At 40.2% G+C, this 24,951-nt stretch overlaps 3 protein-coding genes across 3 annotated transcripts; 2 read left to right on the top strand and 1 right to left on the bottom strand.

Moving 5' to 3' along the window:
• Window positions 1-2,490: 2,490 nt before the first annotated feature.
• otop2 (otopetrin 2) lies at window positions 2,491-5,851 on the top strand (the record flags this gene model as incomplete). The annotated part of the gene is made up of 6 exons (XM_084072255.1): window positions 2,491-2,935; window positions 3,071-3,207; window positions 3,319-3,377; window positions 3,747-3,886; window positions 3,975-4,861; window positions 4,972-5,851. 6 exons carry the CDS (start codon window positions 2,491-2,493, stop codon window positions 5,140-5,142), a joined length of 1,839 nt encoding a protein of 612 aa, XP_083928381.1. The 3' UTR covers window positions 5,143-5,851.
• Window positions 5,852-11,256: 5,405 nt separating this feature from the next.
• LOC311055030 (5-hydroxytryptamine receptor 3A-like) lies at window positions 11,257-16,047 on the bottom strand. The gene is made up of 9 exons (XM_084071101.1): window positions 15,910-16,047; window positions 15,599-15,744; window positions 15,311-15,355; window positions 15,111-15,217; window positions 14,773-14,942; window positions 14,347-14,477; window positions 12,779-12,989; window positions 12,006-12,164; window positions 11,257-11,629 (listed from the first exon to the last, which is right to left on the bottom strand). The coding sequence occupies exons 1-9, from the start codon at window positions 15,959-15,961 to the stop codon at window positions 11,361-11,363; spliced, it is 1,290 nt and encodes a 429-aa protein (XP_083927227.1). The 5' UTR covers window positions 15,962-16,047; the 3' UTR covers window positions 11,257-11,360.
• A 5,687-nt stretch (window positions 16,048-21,734) lies between these two features.
• On the top strand, window positions 21,735-22,889 carry LOC311054742 (inward rectifier potassium channel 16-like; the record flags this gene model as incomplete). The annotated part of the gene is made up of 1 exon (XM_084070747.1): window positions 21,735-22,889. One exon carries the CDS (start codon window positions 21,735-21,737, stop codon window positions 22,887-22,889), a length of 1,155 nt encoding a protein of 384 aa, XP_083926873.1.
• Window positions 22,890-24,951: the final 2,062 nt, after the last annotated feature.

The following is a 24,951-nucleotide window of genomic DNA, read 5'->3' as shown; positions in this document are numbered from 1 at the left end:
TGACTTTTTTAAAGCCTTTATTTAACCAGGGTCACAACTCTTTTTCAATGGGCCCTGGGACATTTTGTCTAATGACAAGCTTCACATTCACAGTTACATAAATCTCATTAATGGGTTACCTGTACGCCTTAAAGCTCCATTGTTAACTCAAGTCCTCCATTAAGAGCTGTCTGTATAGCAGTTATACTTAACCATCAATTAGTTGAGTTGTAGGAGGTTCAACCAAACACATGGCACTCAGTTGAGTTTACACACGCACATTTCCATTGAGGATCACAATGGAAATAAGTTCTAAAGCTTTTTTGTGTTTTATCCTTTTGACAGATATTTACACATATGTGGTCATAAGTATCATTTGTCAACAAAAACATCAATCAATCTCACACTGAGCATGCAGCTTCAGTGGAGTAGTTGGGCGTTCAGCGACATGCTCAAGTGCAGGGAGGGGTGAGTGTTGCTCATTCCCCCCCTCTCACGCACGCACGCACGCACGCACGCACGCACGCACGCACGCACGCACGCACGCACGCACACACACACACACACACACACACACACACCTGACACACACACACACACACACACACACACACACACACACAGATTTTCATGTTGTTCCCGGGGTCAAACAGTGGTTAAATCTCCCACAAGGGATGGTCCTCTAACCTTTAGGCAACTGCCAGTTTAATTATTTCAGCAGCACTAGGTCCTTATTGCACTATTCCTGTGAATACAATATCACCATTTCTTCTTGTAAAGCACTCTTATTTGCTGATAAGACTTATTAAAGTATTTGCTTTGCAATGATGGCCCCATATAAGTGTCTGTGACACTTTTATGTCTCTGGGCTCTGCTGGGACCAAAAAAAAGGGTCTGGGATAAAACACAGGGAATGGGAAATAGTGGCTCTCCTAACTCCAAGCCTCACCCTACTGAAGAAATAAAGCCCTGATCTGAAATAAAGATAATTACATCAGTTTAAGTACATATGAACTCATATTAACTAAAATGGCAAACATGCTTCCCTATTGAAAATAATGTAAGACACAAACTTTAGAGCCTTAAGGGCACGGCCCCACCGCACTTTTATTTTACCTCTGAGGCGGAATCTGCCAATGCTTTGTCAATGCAAATGCCTGGATTCATGGTCTTGCGCATTTTTTCCAAGAATCCACTTATTTGCATTGACAAAGCATTGGCAGATTCCGCCCCAGAGGTAAAATGAAAAGTGCGGTGGGGCCGTGTCCTAAGTGATACCTTAGGCATTTAACATTTTGAATAGCATTAAAGTATTATAAGTATTCCCTTCAAGCACTATATTAAAAAGATAATAAGATAAGATAATAATTATCCTTATCCTTATAAGCCAGTTGAGTTTGTTCCACCCATTTAGAGAATTTCAAGCACTTTTACATTTGAGCCACAGCCACGCATTGCTGTAATCACATGTATAGGCGTGCACATAGCAAAATAACAAATGCAATCTACAAAATGTGTAATGGCAAAATCCATTTTGGCGCTTTTAATTGGTGATACAGTGCTTTTAACTGTTGCCAATAAAGTATTCTGTTCTATTCTATTCTAACGTGTTTGAACAAATGGAAACTAATATTATTTTATATAACAACTCACATGGCAGTCAATCTGTTGTTAGAAACTTTCATGAGGATTATTTTGTACATGGCAGATAAAAAATCTATTTTGACAGAATGACATTAAATATGTATTGTATAATATCAAAAAGTTGCTGTCTCTTTGAAAAAGAACCGGTTTCTGGTATTTTGGTTGTCCCATAAAAAAGGTGTTCCCTGGAAAAAGTCTTTTGAACTTTGCATGGATATTTTGTGCAAAACACTCTGTGTGTGGTAATAATATGGTGTTGTTCTGTTCATAACAGATTTATTGACATTTATTGCTCTTTGTACACAAACTCCCATGTAAACCACAGAGGCAGTGGGTGGATATAAAAGCCATGAAGGCTCAGACCACCTCTCAGGATTGCACCACATCAGGTAGGCTTAAGATACTTATTCTTTACGTATAGTGACAAATTGATGAATAAGGTAATTATTTTCTCAAATTCTCATTGCATTATGCTATACAGTAACTAGCCTACATGACTTATTTTCATGAGGATATATGCTAATCAACAGCCAACTTGCCAGGCCTGTTATTTATTCTATTTATCTATTTTTTACATCAGATAATAGAGTGGACTTGTCCTTCTGAATGTCCCCAAGGGAAATAACTCTGAAGCATGCAAACAATAGAGCTTTGACTTTGTGTTTTTCCACACTGATTACAGCACTGTTTAAGCACTGATGAGGGGAGAAACTAATTCTAGGTTCATGGTGAGGTGTCACTGGGGCAGTATGTTAATTTAGAAGGAGCCTAAAAGTGGGAGTAGTCGTTGAACCCGTATATCTCTTAAATACAGCCAGAAACAGCAAAGAGCTCATTTTCTGAAAAAGATCTCAGAAGGGAGACATCATGTGTGTGAACCCTGGATATATGAATGAATGTGAATGTCTGACCACTGGTGATCCTTGTGAACCATGCAGGGCCATGACCAAAGACAGGGACCCAGAGGAGGAAGAGTCCAATGACAATGACATCAATGAAGGGGGTCAAGTGGAGAGCGCGAGTGAACCCAACCTCGCTCTCTCCTCCAGCGGGGTTGTGAAAGAGCGGGGCCGCAACTGGGGCTGGCTGCTGTCTGGGATCATTTTTCTCAACATTTTGATCCTGGGATGTGCCTTGGTCAGCGGGACTGCCTACAAGTCTGTCACCGTCAGCGCCGTTGATATGCAAATCTTCCTCATCATTCTCATGATCCTCACTATCATCTGGATGCTTTACTATACCTTCTATACGTCTCGGAAAAGTCATGCTATTCTTTTCAAGGATGGCCATTCTGGACCTGTATGGCTAAGGGGTAAGGAATCTTCAGTATTAATAGGAAAGCCTCAATATGTTGATGACAGTCTATTTTGAGCTGATATGACCATCCATATTTATTACATTTTCTAAGTCTATCTTTTTTCTTCTTTTCTCTTTATTTTCTTTCCAGCTGGACTTGTGCTATTTGGTGTCCTCGGTCTCCTAATGGACATTTTTAAGATAGCCAATTACGTTGGCTACCTCCATTGTGATTCTGCAGTCAAAGTGGCCTTTCCTGTAGTGCAAGTTGTGTTCATTCTTGTCCAGGTAAATATGTCATACACAGTCAACATCACAATAAGGATAGAATAGAAAACAAAGTGGTTTGTCTGATACAATTTGAAAGTTGATATAATTGTTTATGCAATCACCCTTCAGACATACTTCCTGTGGATCCATGCCAAGGACTGTGTGCAGCTGCAATGGAACTTAACACGGTAAAACTGACCATTGGATGATTCACAGTCCTCATAAACATGCCTATGGTCTGATAACACTTGACATTGTGGCATACACCAGGTTTTCAAAGCAATATTTTAGTTTTTGCAATGCAAACATGCCATGATTTTTTGTAATTATCAATCCCCAATATTTGCTTTTGAGTGTGTGTGTGTGTGTGTGTGTGTGTGTGTGTGTGTGTGTGTGTGTGTGTGTGTGTGTGTGTGTGTGTGTGTGTGTGTGTGTGTGTGTGTGTGTGTGTGTGTGTGTGTGTGTGTGTGTGTGTGTGTGTGTGTGTGTGTGTGTGTGTGTGTGTGTGTGTTCTCCTCCCATCATTACTAACTCTTGTCTCTCTCTTTTTTTTCTAGCTGTGGGCTGATGCTGATGCTGGGGACAAATTTAGTCCTGTGGATGACAGCAGTCACAGAGGAGTCTGTGCACCATACAGACTATCCAGATTATCCAAACACCTCTAAAATCACTTCTCGAAAAATGTACATAGACAGAGGTAAGAATAAAAAAACAAACATCAACAAAACTGCCACTGAATATAGTCAACTGTGACCTAATACAATAAATGCTGTTGCATCTTTTAGCGGGCTACGGAGACGACAAGTGCAAGTGCAGCTACTCTGCATGTAAGATCTTCAAGAAGGCCTACTACTACCTGTACCCCTTCAACATCGAGTACTGTCTCTTTGCATCCTGCATGGCCTACGTCATGTGGAAGAACGTTGGTCGCCTCACAGAGGAGCACAGCACTCACCATGCCAAGTTCCGTGTGAAGGACACATGTGTTGGGCCTGTCGCAGGGGTCCTTATGCTAATAGCAGGCCTGGCCACCTTTGTAGTGTATGAGGTAGAAGTGGAACAGGACGACGCTGACAGGAGAGACAATGCACTGATAATGCACTTTGTATATAATATAGTGATAATGATTATGATGTCTGCCGCGATTGTGGTTGGCTGCGCTGTCTACAGGCTGGACCATAGGGAACACATATCAGACAAGAACCCCACGCGCAGCCTGGATGTGAGCCTGCTGGTCGGAACGTCTCTGGGACAGTTCATCATCAGTTACTTCACTATTGTAGCTGTGGTGGGAACAGGAGCCAAAGGCTACTTGAATGGTCTCAACCTGGCCTGGGCTATACTGACTGTGATAGAGCTCGGCCTGCAGAACTTCTTCCTCATCGAGGGCCTTCACCGGGAGCCCTTCCATGAGCCACAGCCTGTCACTGTATTTTCAAATCCTTATGTGCTGAACAACATTGAAGGTTCGGACATGGACACCAAGACCACGCCATGCCCAGCCCTCACAGCTCACAGTCTGCATGGCCATTCCCATACTGCACACGCCCATTCCCACACTGCACACGCCCATTCCCACACTGCACACGCCCCTGAACACAAACACAAGCTGACCTGGAAGAGACGAGTACTGAAGGAAGTCTGTGCCTTTCTGCTGCTTTCCAACATTATCGTGAGTACCGTCTCTCTCACTTTGCCTCGCTAACTTTAAATTCACCGTTGTAAGATTCACAACATAACAAATATATTGTTTAAAGCAAATGCTTTTGTTTTGATCAACAGCTCTGGATCATGCCTGCCTTTGGCGCTCGCCCCCAGTTTGACCATGACGTTGAAACCAATTTCTACAAATTCACCTTATGGTCAGCGGTTGTCAACATTGGACTTCCTTTTGGAATCTTCTATCGTATGCACTCAGTTGCCAGTCTCTTTGAGGTGTATGTAATGTCATGAAGCTTCATGAGCAAAATGTAGATTTAACAGTTTTGATATTGTAGAAAGCTGTTTTGTAAAAAGTAGTTTTTGTTTTGAAGATAATCTGTTTTATTTTTCTTGATAAGCAGGTACAATCAGTTGACAAATATTACTATTGTTCAATCTATGGCATTGTGTATAAGCTACACATGGCATTCACTGGCTCAGGAGGGAGAGCGGCCGGGCAGGGAAGGCTCCCGGTTCGAACCCCAGTTCCTCCTGGCTTTGTGTTGAAGTGTGCTTGAGCAAGACACTGAACCCCGAACTGTTCCCGATAAGCAGGTTGGTGCCTTGCATGGTTGCTTCTGCCATCGGTGTGTAAATATGTGAATGTGATGGACATCGTAAAGAATCATACACAGGCACTTTGGATAAATGCAGAAAATGTAGCATTCTTTGAATGCAAGAAGAGTACAACTACCTTATATATTTTTTTAAATGTAGTAATCATCCAGGCATCATGAACCTGCTTTTTGCTATCAGTTTACGCTTTAATATATGTGCAAAAGAATGTAGCTTCACAGTCAACCTATTTTTTTTTTTAATGTATTAGCATATTATTAGTAGTAGTATTTTTAGTAGTAGTAGTTTTCTTTTTAGTTATTGGTGTCTTGCCTTTATTAGTCTTGCCTGCTACAGCCACATGAGCAAAGTTACATCTCTGGAAGAATTATTGTTTGAAATAAACCTGTCATAAACCTTGACTCTTGATTGTAAATTATAATGATAAATCATGTGGGAAAAAAATCTAGCCTTTCTACCTTTGTCGCGTAGTATAACTTAATAGTATTTTAGCTGACAGTTTAGCACAGTACAATGTATTGAAATCATGACGTCTGTTGCTACTTTTAAAGTTTAAATTATTTAACTTTATATTTTTCATTTTAGAGTACAAAAATGTGTTTAAAAAAATCTAATGTGCTGGTGAGGTGGGAAACACTACATACGTCTGGAGACGTCTGGAGACGTCTCCAGACGTAAAAACGGATGATGACTATCTCCTCTTTCATGATTCACTGGTTGGTTCAGTTCAACAGCTTTTACCTTAATTTCAATGGAATTTCTCTCAGTGAAAGTAATTGTCACATTTCTCAGTCCAGTTTATTCGGAAGCAAATGATCTGTCCTGTTGCCTTCCAGGCCGTGAGTAACTTTGGGGTTCTTTTTACATTTTTTTTTTACAATTTCATAATAGAATTGTGAAACAAACCCCAAAGTTACCACAGTAAGGTGTGAGTGGTGGAAAGATAAACTTGAGAAACATGGCAAAAACCTTGGTGCCCAACTTTTTAAATGGGTAGTGCAGGCCTATGCGTCTGCACTTGTCATATGAAATGTGCTATCCTTTATATTAAAACTGCATAGAGAGGGTGGTTGGGCGGAACGACAGTGGACCGACGGTGGACGTCATACACATAACATGTGTAGGCGCACTTGCGAGGCGCACCATTGCTCCAATCCGCACCAAACTTGGCACAAACACTGTTCAGGGGTCTGCCATGAGAATAGCAACAGCATGGGCTATGTGTGGCCCCCTGAGGCTGCGTCAGGGCCCCCCAGGGGCCACAGGCACACCATTGCTCCAATCCGCATCAAACTGGGCACAAACACTGTTAAGAGGTCACACCCACTGTTCAGAGGACTAGCCAACACTAACTCGGGATCGCCCTCCACACCCTCCTGTCTAGCATCAGGGCGCTACACTAGTGTTTTACACATCAAATGACCATAACTCGGTGACCATTGCTATGATCAGTGCAATATGGGACTGGATTTGAAGGCTGCATAGCAGCCGAAAATCGACTGATAAAATCCACTATTCTTAACTCATGTAATAGTACAATTTTCTTTACTCTCCATGTGACAACCATAAGAGGACCTAAGAGTGCAAGAGAAAGAATGTTGACTCTACAATGTGTGGGATGCTGCTGTGAATTGTGTGGAAAAAACTAATAGTTCCTTAATGATTACTTTGTTCCTGATAAGCAAGTGGCTTCCCTCTCTCTATGCTCTGAGGGTGTTGGCTAATTTACTCTGAGGGTGTAAGGGTATTAGCTCATTTACTCTGAGGGTGTAAAAGGGTATTAGCTAATTTACTCTGAGGATGTAAGGGTATTAGCTCATTTACTTTGAGGGTGTAAGGGTATAGCTAATTTACTCTGAGGATGTATGGTATTTGCTAATAAATTAAGCTACTTGTGTGAGTAGTTTGACACAAATATAAGAGTTAAATAAATGCAATACTCATTTCCTTGCACTGTGGTTGGCTAGTTAGTTTGTTAGTCGGTTGTCAAGTCAAGTCATCCTTCTTTATATAGCACACTTAAAAACAACAGCTGTTGTTCCAAAGTGCTTTTTCATAAAAGCAAATTAAAAACAAGTAACTCACAGTTAAAACAGATAAAAACAAACTACAAATCTGAACTCATAAAAAAACACATGAAAGTGCATGTAGAGGAAGGACCATAGAGTTAAAAAATAAGAGGAAGGACAATTTGCATATGATAGCACAACAGCTATCATATGCAAACAAGAATGAACATTATACAGTATATGCCATTGGCTACTAATACTAGTTTCTTTATTTCTAATTATTTCTAATTATCTCAGAAACAATTCTTATCTTATGACTGCCCCTCTGGGCTATGGGATACATTTTCTATTACACTGTTGAACCACTTGATGGCAGCCGTGTCAATGTACATCGAGTTCAAGGGTTCAAGTGCACCTGGTGGGCAAAATTCCCTCTGTTTTCCTACACAATCACAATGTTATGTTTCTGCATATTTAGCCTGGTTTGTGTTAACAGGCTCAGCCTTAAAGCTGTGTAGGCCTATAAGGTCGTGTTTATTTATATTTTCCAATTTGCATAGGCCTATTATTGGCCAGTGGTTCTCAAAGTGGGTCCTTGAGGGTGTTCCCAGGGGGCCCTAGCAAAATTAGTTAATATAGCATCACATTCAGTTTAACCATGCACTTTAAACCTAGCCTATTGGCTATTTGGAAATAGAAAGAAAACAAAAGTATAGTTATTAATAACATGTTTTCCCAGAAATATAATATAATCTCTTATAATGTGCATGTAGAATAAAAATATATATGATGATAATTGGATAATATATTTTCAGAATATAATCAGAACTGGCATTGTTATCACATTTATGTAAATATCTGTTGTTGTTGTAGTAGTAGTAGTAGTATTAATAATAATAGCCTATTGTAATACAATCAGTAAAAGGCGTATGGTTTTCCTATATTTCTGCTTTGGTCAGACACAAATAGCATATCTTAATTGACTTAATTCTATATTTAAGTTTTATGTTTGTTGTTTCTTTTAAAGATAACAGTTGTTAAACAACACCAGAGCCTCGAGAGAGGTTTCATGCAGTCTATAGTGTAGTATTAGGTAACACTAGATGGCAGCGTCGCTTCGGAGCGTGCCTGTGTGCTGAGCTGGTATTTTAGCCCAGAAATGTTATCCAGACCTAGTAGGGATTTTCTACAATTGTTTGTGTATGTTATCTGTTGCAATAGCTCATGTGCCATGTCGTCACATGTGCGTTCTTTTTTAAATCTTCTAGTGAGACAGTTTGTCAAGTCAAGCCACATTTATTTATAGCACATTTCATACGACAAGCGTAGGCTCAATGTGCTTCAAAAATTACAATAAAGACAAGAAAATGCAAATAAAACAGGAGTAATATGTTCAAATTTCTTGCTTCTTGTTAAAACTCTAGCAGCAGCATTCTGAACAAGCTGGAATTTATGTAACACCTGGTTTGTCAGTCCAGCAAAGAGAGCATTACAATAATCTAGTCTAGAAATAAAAGCATGAACCAATTTTTCAGAGTCTGATTGAGACAGGAAGCATCTAACTTTAGAGATGTTCCTTAGATGATAAAAGGCAGTCTTGGAAATGTACAGTAAGTGATGTGCTTCTGGAAGTTGAGCTCATCATCTAAAATCACACCCATGTTTTTAACATGCTCACAGGATTTTACTGACAAGGGAAATAACAGGGAATTAATCTGATGTCTTCAATCCTTAGGACCTACTAATAAAATCTCACTTTTGTCATCATTTAACTTTAAGAAATTGTTGGTCATCCAGTCTTTGATGTCTGAGATGCATTGGACCAGGTCATTCACTGGGCTAAGACTTCTAGCAGAGACAGAAATGTATAGTTGTGTTATGTATCATCAGCACAGGACTGATAGGATATGTTATATTGTTGAATGATGGACTTGAGTGGAAGCATCTATAAATTGAATAGAAGTGGACCAAGAATCTAACTTGTCTGAATGTGTAGTGCTTGTCAGGGCTTTCACTATGTTGGGCAGTAGGCCTATTTCAAGTTATTCAATATATTCAACTGGTGGCCCACGGGCCAAATCCGTCCCCTGGGGAGTTTCTTGTGGCCCCTGGAACACATTCCATATTCCAATGGATAAAATCTAGGCTACTATTTAGAATGGAGGAATGTCTGTGACTCACTCAGGGTCCAGTGCTGTTGCTTGGTTTTCATTGTAATGAGTCCCAGGACTCCAGCCAGGACTCACAAGTGGTCTTTTATGAGTTCCAGGGAAATTCTATAAAATTTGTCGTTTTGACATAGTGCAGTGTTTAAGTTGTGTCTGATCTTTGTTAGTTATGGTTATATTCATTCACGGAAATACACTCTTTCATATATATTTTATACTTTCTGAAATATAATAATTCTATAATCGAAGTCAAAGTCACTCTGATCGGGCTAAAACCTTGCCAAAAGTTTGAGTCATATGGTGAACGTCATAGATGACTGACGTCATGCTGTAGATGTCTGGCATCACAGGATGACCACATGAAGTCCGAGTTCTACATTGGAGCCGCGCTTTTCCTGTGTGTATCCCAGGATTGACATAACTTCTTTCATTGTAGGCTATTGATGCCACAATTTACTACATTTGAACCCACAAAATGTTATGTTCCCTCAATTTGGTTTAATTGCTCCCTGTCTGTCTGTGTCCTTTCCTTTTATGCCCATATATTGGAGAACCTTGATGCCATCAATATCACTTCATATAGCCTGCTGACGTTTTAGAATGGCCACACCAAGCCCTATGATATGCACTTACTCCAGGTATACATGCGTTCCCAACATTATCGGCCTATAGTTTTCCAAAACAGCGAAATAGCCGATCTACAAGCTCCACCTCATGTTAAAGTACCACATTTTCCAACTGTATTCACAATGACTCACTATTCACAATGCCTCACTCATTGTAATTAGAACTGCAGACTCACTCCCAATCTTCTGCCGTAATCGGAAGACTCACCTCTTCAGACTCCACCTTAGCCCGTAGCACTTGCAGTAGCACTTGTTCTAGCCTCAACGACCCTGCAGACTTATGCAAAGGCTAAAATGTAATGTTAGATAGCATGTTATTTAGACAGATGCCAGGTCATTGTTGAACTGGCATCCTATAGTGTGTGTGTATAGTTTCAATGTACATATTAGACTGATAATAGGTTCTTGGTTTACCTATGATCCTAGATTACCATTTCTATGCTTTTGACACACACTCAAGGCCAGGGAGAGCCTCTGTCATCATGACAGCATGTCCATCTGCTCTTGCCACTCACTTCAATACATTTGTTTGAACCATCTACCTTTGCCTTGGAGTGTGGGATGAACCCCCAGCCACAGAGGTGGCAACGTTTTACACAGGCTAAGAAAACAAACACCAAACAAGTATGCAGAAATGACTGCTGCAGACGTGGTCCTGGCTTTTCTCTCATCCAGTTCTATCTTGTCTAGTAGGAGGGATCAGATCATGTTGTGTGGATGTTCTGGGTTATTCTCCTTTTCAGAAGGGTAAAAGTTCATAACCGTATTGGGCTACATTGAAAGTATCTCATTCAGGGGTAAATGATTAAATAACTTTTGTTTAATTAATTAATTAATTAAGAAATATACAGTAAAGCCCAGAGCAGGTGGAAAAAATTAGAAGATTCATTGGACTGCACTTAAATAAAGGAGTCAAGCTATGGCCTTTTAGAATCCAGTCACACATCAAACGGATACAACAACGTGAACTGAAGCCATGTACAGTATATATTCTGACAGCTATAACAGCTTTTCTATTTCTTTTCAGGGTTACATAATTATTAAAGCCTATACCTCTTTGATGCATTTCATTGAATTGTATTCTTTATGCTTCAGTCATCATCATCCCAAAAACCAAAGTGGTTAGATTCACATTCTGTGTAGCCTGTAAACATGTAAATCATGCAAGCCAAGTAGATAGCGAATAAACATAAATAGATACACAAACAGATCTTGTCCATCTTGTTGGCAGTGTTCTGGTGTTTCTCAGACTCTCCATCTCGTGCAGCCTGAGCCTCCAGGAAGATGAGCACCTTCTCGAGGACTTGACGCTGCCCAGGGCCGTTCAATTCAGTGACTTCAATGATCTGAGGTTTGGATTCTTTTAGAAGTGAAATGATAGAGGTCACACATAATTGGAATATAATCATTTACACAACATATGTTTTCTGTCAGGAAAGGAAGCAAAAGACATAATGTAGTGTGTATGAAATTTGAAAATACAAGTATTGGTCCCTGTGTGAGTATTTGTGCATGTGTGTGTTTTCCCTTGGCTTGATATAGCACCTTTTTATGTCATTTCTTTATTAATGTATTTCTTTGATTATAGGTCTCATCAATTTTTTTTTTCCCATTGTCATTTCATGGTGAATTGTTATATTCCCATGTGCTATTTAATTTTCCTTTCTATATAAATACATTATTTATCACAAAAGAACATTTTAAATCCACACTTTTACAATTAAATTCTTTCTTACCCTCATCCACTTCCTCCTGATTTTGATCCACATTTTCTGGGACAGATCTTTTGGACCAGGGGAGGGTAAAGAGTTGGCCATCCTTGGATACTCGTGTCAACAGCATGGATGCCAGCATGCTCAGCACCAAGAAGACCAAGCAAGTACAGAAGTGATATCCTGTGGATTGAGGCCAGATGGTTAGTATTGGTTTCCGAGATACCGACGTTTCAGATGGAAACTGATTCAAGATGTTTATACATGAGGTTTTGTGTGGGCATGTATGCAGTGGTGGAAAGTAACAAATTACATTTACTAGTAAGTAAAACATTAAGGTAGTTTTACTTTACTTAAGTATTTCCAATTTTCAATACTTTCTAATTACTTTGTAGATTTGAATTATTACAAAATATACATTAACAACTTCAGCCCTATCTAAACATTGGCCATTTGAAAATAGCCGATCTACAAGCTCACAACGCTGCATTGTGAGCTTGTAGATCTGCTATTTTCAAAAGATTTTAATACATTTTATACACATGGTACCTTGTGATACGGGACATTCTGCATAATAGAGTACTTTTACTTTTGGTTCTTTAAGTATATTTTCATGCCAATACCTTTGTACTTTCACTCAAGTAAATTTTGATTACCGGACTTTTACTTGTAACAGAGTATTTCTACAATGCAGTATTGATACTTTTACTTAAGTAAAAAAACATTTTGTCCTTTTTCCACCACTGCATGTATGGTATGTATGTGGTATGTTGTGACATGTCATTGAGGCAACTGACGGATGACGGGACTGCATTCGCTGTCTCCAGGTAGCAGGTCTGTGAGGATGAGGAGAAACATGACGTAGCTGAGCACCAGAGTGACCTTGAAAGAGTTGCGTTCGCCACCTCCCAGCGGCAGAGCAAAGCTCACCATATCAGCCAAGATGATGAGAAGGCTGGGCAGCATTAGTGTTATAATGGTATTGGAGGGCTTGGTACTCAAGGACACCTGGAAAATAAGGTTGACACACAGACTGTTTTTTAGTGGTGGACAGTAAACAAAGAACATTTTACTTGAGTACTGTACTTAAGTACATTTTTTGAGTATCTGTACTTTACTTGAGTATTTTTTAATACTTATGCCTTTCACTCCACTACATTTCAAAGACAATATTATACTTTTGACTCCACTACATTTCTAGGAAGGGGAGAAGTAGGCCTACATTATGAATTGACGAACCCGAGACACGCACCAGCCTAGGTGCCCAGACGGTTACGCCAACCGGCCGGGCCACGAAGGCAAATCTTATATGGACCATCGCCTCTTTCCTAAAAAAATATTATTTATGGCCCACCAGTATGTGAAATTCATACAATAACATTTGTGAGTGTTTTGAAATTAACCGGGTCAGATACTGTAGTAGGCTATTATTGCTCAGTAGAATTTGTAAGGATGTATAACTGCCCATTCCTTGTGTTGTCTCATTCTCAAGATGTGAGAGAAAGGCCATTTTTATTTTATTTTTGTAGAGAACGTTTCACACCTAGTTCACTGGCTACACTGCCATTTCAACAAAAGACAATGTATGTTAATATAATAGCAATGCTGTTCATGCAAAAAAAAAAAAGTTTTGCATAATTTGTATTTTGTTCACAGCACAGATGAGTGGCTTACATTTGACAACCCTGTAAACAGGTGCAGTATGACAGGAGTCATATTTTCATATTTTCAAATATGGCCCCCTTTGAAAAAGGGGGCCATACAGACACCCCTGGCTTAAGCCGTATTTCAACAGTGAAAATAGCCGATCTACAAGCTCACAACACGTCGCACCCCAATGCGTTGTGAGTTTGTAGATCTGCTATTTTCACTATATTAAGTTTCATGAAATACCTCTTGTCAACCAGTAGTGGTCCTAACCGACCACATGATCTATGTCTCAATAGAAGAGCATGGGGACCACCTCCAACCACTGCAGTTGTGTTAGTTATATTGTATTAATATACTCTGCCATACAGATTGGTACTGTATATTAAATATATTGGTTAAGGGGGGGGGGCATAGTATAGACCCCTGGGGGACTCCAGTCAACTAGGTATATATAACAATATAAGTATAGGGTTTAAGTGGTTAAAATGATATTTTATTCACAGAAATAGTATGGATAGCAGTACATGTCCATAGGCCCTACTCTTTTGTTTAGGTTTAGGATAAGAAAACCACATGAGCAATTGACTCTTAAACCAATACCCTATCATAGGGTATTGGTATATTTCCCTAATGCTAAGGCAGATATAAAAAGTATGTTACGTTTAACATAAGATATGATTGATCTTTGGCCTTAGCAAATATACTGTCAACTTACCAGGATATAACTTTTCATATCGGCTTCATCGCCTTGATATAACAGACGTGCTCCTGTAGTCTTCCACTCTCCATTATCTTCTTCACTAGTTCTGAGTGAAGAAGGACTCAACTTCAGCTTCATGCCACATCCTAATAAATCATAGCCTTGTTTTAATCTGGTGTTTATTCCCAGGGTTCAGAAGTCATAATAATGCTGAAAATGGTTTGATCTAAGGCAGTGGTTCTCAACCTTTTTAAAACTGACTTCATCAGGTATCTGAATAAAAGGACAGTTGCTGGACAGGTACCAGAGATTTTTTTTAAATGGTATCAAAACATGCATATTAAACTGGGGATCCTTGAAATGAAAAATGTTGAGAATCATTGAGCTAAGGTGCAAACCCTATAATATCGGCCTACAGTAGACACTAAAAGGTGAACGTACCGTTTTCAGCCCATGCTTGGATGGCAACAGGGCAGGCATCTCCAGCAAACGGGTACTTGAACATGTTTATATCGCATTCCACCTCTGTGTTGATGATAACTTCGTGCTTTACAGAGCCGTTACTGTGTACCAGCAGATCCCGCGAAGCATGTAACATAGTTGTACTCACTCTATAGAGACAGAAAATAAACCTAGCTGTTTCAACTTCACTTCACAAAGTGCATGATGAGTAGGAATTGATTGATACTTTTTTTAAAACAAGAAAGTGAACTAAAATAAAAACAAAGAAAAGAACAAAAAAAAAGAATAAAAAAGAAAACAGATTTTTAAAGACTTACCCATTAGTTACATGGAGTTCTGGGGTCCAGATTTTACTCACTGGCAGGACCACCGAATCATATGGGTAGTCATTTTGGCTCCATTTCAGTTCAGGGTCAGTCCATATCTGTGGTTTAGAATCAGGATTAGACTGGTTATAATATCGTGACATATACTTTAATTACTCCCTTTGACATTATTGTAAAGCACAGCACCATACCATTGTGGCTTCCAGGCGACTATGTAAGCGGCGCGTTTTAGTATTCTGTTGAATTAAAGAACAAACAAAAAAACATTAGGCAAAATTAAGGCCTAAACACAGTACATAGTTTGTGGGATCTCTTTGTAAAATCAAATCACATTGTTTGTGTGCATTTCTCAGCTAAATGCACGGGGAAGCCTGTTTGGAATGTTAGTAGTCATATAAACTCAGCTACAGCTACTTTTTTGTGTTGCGGGTTGTGAAAGCAGTAAAACAAATGCATTATTAATATGAAGCAATACTTACCACAGATAAAGTTTGGTATCTTATCATTGGCACTTGTATTATTTGCCTGCAGTTATCTGACTGTGGCTGAGACATGTGGCTATTGGCCATCAACATTTCAGCCAGACAACGGCGTTTTGTACATTTTGAAGAGGCATGTCCAAATGCTGGAACCACAAAAAAATGTAAGTTGCATTCCATAGACTCATGTGTTCTGTAATTAATCTTTTTTTCTCACATTTTCACAGCATTGAGCAACAGCAGCTCTAAGTCATGTTTAGACATTGTGTCATAGAAAAGATTCCACAAATTTTGATTCAAGTTACATTTACCTGCTATTGATATAATCAGCAAGAATACGCCTTTCACCAGACGTCTCAGCATTCTTGTTTCAAGTCAGCATTCAAGTTTTCCTGTTGCAAAGTAAGTTCTGAATCCAGTGATTCAACTGCACAGGTAAGTGGCTGCAGATGTGTGGCTGATGTGCCTGTGTGCACCTTTACAGCATCCCTGTCTGCTCTTAAAAAGGCTTGTCAGTGACGTATGCTCATAGTGCACACATGTTCACATTCACAACGTGCATGGATTAAGAGTTGCGCCCTGCAGGATAATAGCGGCTTAAGACAATGGGGGTTGGCTGTCATATGATTCCTAAAGTGAAGGTCTTTAATGAGTTTTGAACGTGTCCCCGACCATAAGCTTGTGTAAACAGTCCAAATTACCAGTGCATGCGTATTTACATGTGTTTATTTGTCATTACAGGTGGCTATGCTACACTGCATCACAAAAGGACAGTAGCCCCCGCCCCCGCCCGTGCAGGAGAACACGCTCGAACCAACAATAGAGCTATGGGTTTATTTAACTGAGGCAGACCACTTGCGTGACAAAGCCCTTCGCCTGAGGTTTCTCTGTGGGCTCCGAATGGCACTGCCTTCTGTTCAAAGCCTCTGTTGTGACAGCTGGTTGTGGCCTTATTGTCATTTGACTTCCCTGGCACAAAGTTAAATGTTCTAGTTCCAGATTATGTCATTCTGCTCAATTAAATTGTTAGTGACAATTCATTTATGCCAGCAACCCATAAAATGGGGCAGGCAAAACAAGAACAAAAAATACGGATGGCTTTCAGCCTAAGTACAGCACATACATTCACTAACATCAAACGAAGACCTGACAAGGAACTGAACAAGCAGGGGCATAAATATAGACACAGGGGTATAGTGCAGGAACAAACCCTCAAAAAGAGCCTTCGTTTTTGAGATACCCCTCCCCGGGGTATAACAAAACGGGACATTGTTTTTTCATATCTTTAGGATGTCCCCTTCATAAAATGGATTGTCCCAAGTTTTGCTTTTACTGCAAAAGTCATGAAATTGATCCATGAGGTGACTCACCACATAGCCAAAAAAACACCTATCCTGAAAGGGAAGTTCCAAGAAAATCCTCTGTCATTTTCTACCTGCTGATTGTTTTTAGATCATACTTGCACAGATGGTCTACAGGTAGTAACAGGACACAGGTGCACTCAACTGACAATCAACACTGGGGTACTAGGCTGGGGGACTAAGAGGACACAGGTGGAAACACTGGCAATTCACAAGGACTGGTAAGACAAGGCAGGGAACAGTAACTAGTAGGCAGACAGGAAACAATACTACAAAATAACATACACAAAACCAAGGCAACAACAGAGTAACAGAAAACCAAACAGAACAGAAATACAAGACAAATACAGAACAAATGAACTGTAGAACAGTCCTAATAAGTCCAAAACCTTATAAGAGCAGTCAAGGTCCAAGGGCTGAGGGGCAGAGCGTGACAATTTTTATTTAAATCTTCCAATGTTCAAACCCAACAGATATCTCTCTCTATATATATATACACACACACTTTGATAATGTGAGATCATTTTGCTGGTGAATGAGAACAGTGTTGCCCCATTGCCCATTTAGAAACAGGTTAAACTTTACCGTGAACATGCCCTTACCGTGAAACACATGCCATTTCACAATAGTATTAGTCTGTGTAACTTTGGGGAACCTTTGAAGGACATACAGAGCAAAATGCCTGAGTGTTAATTTAACTCTGGAAGTGTCCTGAGGATTTTACTGTGTACACAGCCTTATGCTTTCCAGAACACAACTTCCTACTGTACTAGACTGACACATTGATGTTGTATTATCTCAAGAATCTAGAAGGTTTATTTGTCACTTCTCATACAGGTACAAGAAGTGAAATGCAAGTAAAGTAATCTCAAACTACCTTTATGGACAATGGCTACAATAGGCCTATGCCACTAGTTTTCTATTTTAAATATATTTCCATGCACTATTTTAACAGCACTTTATCATTTCAAATGTTATAATTTGCATGATTGTTAGCATGATCTTGACATGCTTGTCTCTCTCTCTCTCTTTTAAAGACAATGTATTCAAAGAGTATACACATGTAAATGTAATAAATTACATTTTCCAACAACAGAAACAACTACCCTCCAGACCACCACATTCCCTCCAAACCACCCACCTCCCACAAGGCCAAAAAGGGGGCATAATAATAAGATACATATACACACAAACACACATACATATACCAAAATGCACATATTAAATTAAAAGTACAATTGAAGATTGAAAGGGGGAATGCTGTTTTGATTAAAATATACATGTTTATTATCTCACTTTGTTGACATGGTCATAATAATGTATAGCTTATTTTACGGCACATACGTTTTGGTGGGTCCTGGGCCAAAAGTGCATCCACAGGTGAGTCACAGCATGGAAAAGTTTGGGAACCCACTGCTTCCTGTTGCAGAGTAACAGGCACTGGATGTACTGTAGTAAAGCTTCCGTCTTTGTTTTTGCTTTGTCACTCAGCTGCTGTTTCCTGTTAATGACAGAGGAATGACCCACTCCTTCTAGGTTATCTGTTGGAGGAATGTCTCTTATCTCATGTCCCCCTTCTCCACTTATACAATATTGAAAAATGTAAGATCCATTTCAAAAGGAAGAGGAATGGTCATACTACATAAACCAGGGCTCTGGATGTCAGGGTTATATGGTTGTTTTGGTGTAATCGATCTCCTTGCCATTGCTTTGGACGCTGTTATAACTCCAATAAAAAGTTAGCGCAGCTCAGCCGATCAATTGTGATGTCTCTTCCCTGTCTCTTATCAGATGAAGTATTTATCAGGTCAAATGACTTGAGACAAAGAGGATTCCAATGTCAATGGCATCCTCTTTGCTTGATGAAGCAAAGGTTAACTGTGTCATGGGATAAAGGCTCACAAAGCCTACATAGTGACCAAAGACATAAATATTAGCTGGACATACAAGACATAGTAGTACAGACTGACATACTCGAAGTACCTATTTGATCTCTGGCATTCTGTAGAACTTAAAAGTTACATGTTTTTTTACTCATTATCCCCAAAACAAACAGTGAGGGGAGATTTTATGCGTCTGGCAGAAGGGACCTTTGAGGTATAAAAGGCCATAAATTCTTCTTGATATGGCATTGGATTTTAGAGGGGAATGATTGCCGTAATATCATAATGACATGGGACTTTGCCTCCCGGCCAGGCCTGCCCCCTACAGGGTCACACTCTGGAATGGAGTTAGGATTTAAGTTAGTGACTCGCTATGCCAAACACATAGGCAAATGCTTGGCAGACTCGGTGTGCGCATGTGGTGTCCAACTGTCACGATCATCTGTGCTGGAAGTAAGTTGAATAAAGAAGTTAATGTTGTTGTTTTTGAATTACTGGGTTACAGCTGTTATACTTCTCAGCAACAACTAAAACATGGGGGGAAATGCTGACAGTCGTTAAAATATAAAACTATAATAATTCACTCTCTCTAATTAGAATTGTATAGATGTTTTATGTTGAATATTGTAATGTTTCACAAAATCGTAGATTCAATAATCATTAATTGAGATTTTTTATGGATAAACAAACTCACCAATTCCTTCATTATCATTATGACAAATCTACAATTCCCGAGAGTTAATGTAGGTCTGAGTGTAAAAATGGACCCTGTAACTCTGAGAGTACAAAAACTGCAGTTAAATGAACACTAAGGACTAAACTATAACTGCAGTAAACACTGCAGTAAATGCACTGTGACATGAAATTATAATTCTGCAGACAGGTTGCAATCTTTTTGGGCATGCATAATATGAAGCACTTAAACATTTTCCCGGATGTTCGCATTCTGTGTCTTTAAAATGTTTGTGTTATGCGCACATTGTGTTCATTGCTGTATCACCAGAAGCCATGTAGAAATGTGCTTGAATTTTAATTTGCTTTGAATTCAGCTTCTTGATGTTCAATTGTTTGTGTTTTCAAACAAATGAAGTTGAAATGCAATATTGCACAACATGGTGCAATCAACCTAAAATATATATCCAGTGGCTTTGATGTGCAGGGATAAACAGTTGCAACACAGAAGGTGTAAAATCAGCTCTTCTCAGACGTAATTTATCATAAATCAAAGATAAGCATTGGCTACATGTTCTCAGGTGACTCAATTAGGCAATAAAGACGCATGATAAAAGCGCGGCTTCCTATTGGTATAGTGTATAAATCTGTAAGTAACTGAACTGAGTCCAAGAGAAGTCTACATCCCTTGGAGAAATGCAGTAAACCTTCAAGATTAGTGTTTGTGACAGTAAGAATGTGATAAAAATGTCTTGTCTGAGATGTATTGTCTTCCTCTACTGTTCACAAGTAGGGAACGTGGCAAGGTTAAAGATTGACGTTAGAGGTAACATTTAAAGGAGAAAGCTGGTAGAGGTGGTTGCAAGATAATTATTTACTCTCATGAAGAGAAAGAGCTTAATACACCACAGTGAGGTCAGGGGTTGTGCTTAATTAAGCGACAAATATATTCATAATAACAGAGGCATAGGTGAACAGAGCCATATGCCAGGAGATGTAAGCAGGCGTTTTTCCTTTACAATTGTTGATAGGTTTTTTTCCCCTTTGCAGGTTTGTTTATCCTCGTCACATTTCACAATATGATGGATTCTAAGTCCTATGTCCTTGAACTGTATAAAAATCTTTTTGGTAAATCTGGCCTTTTTCCTTGTTTGGTCAGTGTTCTGCATTGTATCTGGGACAGCCTTGACCCACCCGTGAAGATGTGACACAAGCCATCAAGATGAAATGAGGGTCTTTCCAGGGGTGAACTAGATTTCCCAGTCCTAAATCCTTGGTTAATATTTTAGTATGTATTCTGTCATGTCCAAACAAAGAGCTGGTGGGTAAAGAAGAATCAATACTTGGACAAGGTGTGTGATTCAGGGCTGTTTCATTAAACATCCACTCTCTGTGAAGTAATGAAAAAGAAGAAGATGTCATTTTGATGTTGAAAAGAAGCTGTTTTCTGTGTACAGATTATAACAGTGTATCCTATGAGGATACCACCAAAAACTTGAAACAAAATTGAAAATGGATATGAAAGAGTAGCTGTTGATGAATCAATGGAATATTAGTCTTTCAGGGAGTTTGTGGAATACATTCCACTAAATTGTTTTATTTGCGCAATAGACAGACATCAAAAGAACTAGTACTCCGTAAAAGACTACAGATATGTAGCTAATGTACACTCTCTGGATTTAACTGAGGATTTTACTGTGTAGAATGCAGTTTCTGTTCAGGTCGGCTTCCACTTTGTAACAGAGCGTTTGGTAAATAATCAGCCAATCTTTGCAGGTGAAGGACCGCTTTAACACCCAGAACCAAGTATTGCTTAAACCATCTGATGGTTATTGCCTCAGGCAAGATGCCTCAGGCAATAACCATTGTTTACCTAAACATGAAGGTTTCACTTCAACAGACACAAGGAGAACCATTTACATCCTACTCCCTTGTAATTGAGGCTCCTTGGTATCCCTCCAGTCCATCTGCATTTGTCATGTATTATGTATATATTTACATTGTTTATTCACCATGTCTTTGAAGGAAAAGCTCATCCTGAAGTACATTTCGCAGTAAAATTAAATCTGTGTCAATGTACATTGAGAGTGTAAAAATGCACCGGCTCTCTCAAGTTTCTGTGTTGCATTTATTTTCCAGTCGTATTTTTGTCGTATAAACTGATGGTATTCTATGGGACCTTGTCTTTCTACAGGACGGTGAATCGTAGCCCTGGTCAAAATGAGTCCAGACAGAGAGGAGCAGATCGTCATTAGTACATACCAAACCACAGTCCACACACTGAGCAGCCATAATGATAAGAAGCGCCGTGGGCTGCGCTTCATGCAGAAAGATGGCAGGTTTCCTGTGGAGTTCAGGAAAGCTCCAGGGGAGTGGAGTCCATACCTGATGGACATCTTCACCACTCTTGTGGAGATCCGCTGGAGGGTCATGCTGCTCATTTTCACCCTCTCATACATTCTCTCTTGGCTCTTCTTTGGCCTCCTTTACTGGCTTATTGCCTATGTGCACAAAGACACAGAAGATCCCGACAACTCGCCTTGTGTGCAAAATGTACGCAGCTTCACCGCGGCCTTCCTGTTTTCAATGGAGACCCAGGCGACTATTGGCTACGGCAGCCGCTACATGACTGAAGCCTGCATGGTTGCAATTATAGTCGTGACCATTCAGGATATACTGAGTGTCTTTATTGACACCATCATAATTGGCATTGCTATGGCTAAAATGGCATCTGCGCGGAAGAGAGCGCAGACCGTGGGTTTCAGCAGGTATGCGGTGGTCAACCTGCGGGACGGAACCCTTTGTCTCTCCTGGCGCCTCGGGGACTTCCGAGGCAATCACATTCTGGAGGGCATCGCCAGGGCCCAGCTAATCCGCCATGTGAAACACCCCGCGGGGTTCGTCCGAATGTCCTACCAGGATCTGGACATCGGGGGCAGGGACATCATCTTGGCAACACCAGCCACCATCATCCACAGGCTGGAGCCTGGGAGCCCCCTCTACAGTGTGGGCCCTGACGACCTGCTGGAGGAAGACTTTGAACTGGTGATGTCGTTTACCTACACTGGAGACTCTACAGGGATGCTGCATCAAACACGCTGCTCCTACAGCCCTGCAGACATACTCTGGGGCCAGCGGTTTGAGGACATGCTGAAACTGGGGAGCAGGCACTACAAGGTGGACTATGCTTTGTTCAACCAGACCACATGGGTGCAAGTGCCCATGCTCAGCGCAGAGGAGTACGACAGAGGGAGACAACCAGCAGCGCGCATCCGATCATCACAGCAACGCTTGTTTCCACCAGTCCAGAAACCCACAGACAGCAGACAGATGAATGGTATCACTGAGGTGGTTATTCAAGAAGCCTGCCTGTAGGGAACATCCATTTCCACATATTGCACATTGCGCTGCGTTTCTAAGAAACTCGTCTCAAAGGATCTAACGTATCTAATATAGTAAAGATATTTAACATCTGGGGCACACACATTGAAAAGTTGTTAAGGAACGTCCCCGTAAGACAAAAGAAAAATGTGTGACAGACATACTGTAGGAATTGACCAACCACGGACCAAACACAGCCCATCCAATCAGAGGCTTACAGTACCTGACTTTTTAGTTGGCAAAACCCAGATATGGTGACTTGTGATTCAGACCCTCTTAGACTACCTAAGTGGTGTTGTAGTGTAATTGGGTTTTGCAATTGCACTCCTACAAATGCTGTACATATTTATTATGCTTTTTTATAACATTATAACACATGCTTTGTATAGACATTATCTTGCCTATGGTTTTAATGTTGTATTTGAATCAATAACATTCCTTGAATTCATGTCACTTACTGTATAGGTGTGAGACTGTACTTAAATTCAAAACATATTTATATTGACGTCCTTTTTCTGTAGTGATAAAATGGTAAATGGTGCATTTATATAACGTCTTTATCCAAGGTGCTTTACAATGATTTGTGCATTACATTCACCCATCCACACACAAATACACCGATGACGGAGGAAACCATGTAAGGTACCAAACTGCTCATCGGGAGCAATTAGGAGTTGTCTTGCTCAAGGACACTTCGACACTTACTCTGGGGTAGCCCGGGATCGAACTGGGAACCTTCCGGTTCTCAAGCGGCCGCATACCTCCTCTACTGCTAACCCATGTGTGCTGGTACAGTGGAAATTAATCAATAATAGTTGTTTGGGTAGCGTTAGATAATAATTTTATCATCTCTTCTTCTGCCTCATGCAGGAATCACTAACAGTTAATAACTAGACGCGTCGCAATTCCGGGGAAATTGCAGAGTGTGGTTGCGCCGACGCCGGTCGCGGGTCGCGGCCGCTGGGACTCGAGGAATAGGCCGGGAGGAATAACGTCGGAGGCTGCGCCAATTACATTGTCACGTCTGTCATGAGATCGCTTGCGTTTCATTTTGAAAGGATCGATCCACCCCGAAATAATGTTTTTGCATCAAACGGTTACATTTTGCGCATTTGTGGCGCCCCCTATGGGTCAAAGTGGAAATGCTTTTGGGAATTTGTTGAGTAAACCACCCTCGACATGTGATTTGAATTTGGGATTGACCGGACGTTTCTTTCGTGATTTCTGGCATTTTTGGTCAAACGGGCCCCTCCCGCTAACTTTGGAAGCCATTGACGGACGAACGGTAAGGACTATGAAAATGCCGTTTGGATATGTTTACCGCATGGGCTCAGAGATCATGTGTACCGATTTGTGTGAGATTTGGAAAAAAATTGTAGGAAAAGGAGCAAAAAGTGTGTTTTGAAGAAAATTCAAAATGGCGGAAAATCTATCCTGACGCAAATGGGCGTGGCCTATATGGGGAGATGCGTCGGGAACCAAAGAATCCAGGTGAAAAGAAATTTTGATTTTACGACCTACGGTTCAAGAGTTATAGGCCAAAAGGTAAAGTGGGCTGTTATAGCGCCACCATGTGGCCGACTGGTGTGATTCTTTTCATAATAATTTCGCAAAAAACTATTAACCTCCCCTCCAAATCTTGTAACTGTAGCCCGTACGGTTTCCGAGAAAAAAATACTTGAATGGGAGTTTTTGCAATTACCATTAAAGTGGATGGGGAAATTTAATGCACAAATAAATCAATATCAAAAAATCTATCCTGACGCAAATGGGCGTGGCCTATATGGGGAGATGCGTAGTGACCCAAGGAATCCAGGTGAAAAGAAATTTTGATTTTCGGACCTACGGTTCAAGAGTTATAGGCCAAAACGTAAAGGGGGCTGTTATAGCGCCACCATGAGGCCGAATGGTGTGATATTTTGTTAAATAATTTGGGACTTAATTATGAATTATCCCTCCAAATCTGATAACTCTAGCTGTTAAGGTTTCTGAGAAAAAAATACTTGAATTTGAGTTTTTGCACTTTTCCATTAAAGTGGATGGGGACATTTAATGG

The sequence above is a fragment of the Gymnoscopelus microlampas genome (genome assembly GCF_963454915.1).
Source record: "Gymnoscopelus microlampas genome assembly, chromosome: 11".
NCBI lineage: Eukaryota > Metazoa > Chordata > Actinopteri > Myctophiformes > Myctophidae > Gymnoscopelus > Gymnoscopelus microlampas.
The sequence above is the reverse complement of the archived record's forward strand: the minus strand, read 5'-3'. Positions and strand labels throughout refer to the sequence as shown.

Bases quoted from the DNA above. Each gene is read 5' to 3' on its own strand.
- LOC311055030 (XM_084071101.1), bottom strand. From the start codon at position 15,961: ATGCTGAGACGTCTGGTGAAAGGCGTATTCTTGCTGATTATATCAATA. The intron at 15,745-15,909 runs GTAAATGTAACT...TTGTGGTTCCAG, and splicing joins GCTGATTATATCAATAGCAG to CATTTGGACATGCCTCTTCA. The intron at 11,630-12,005 runs GTAAGAAAGAAT...CACTTCTAAAAG, and splicing joins TCAGGAGGAAGTGGATGAGG to AATCCAAACCTCAGATCATT.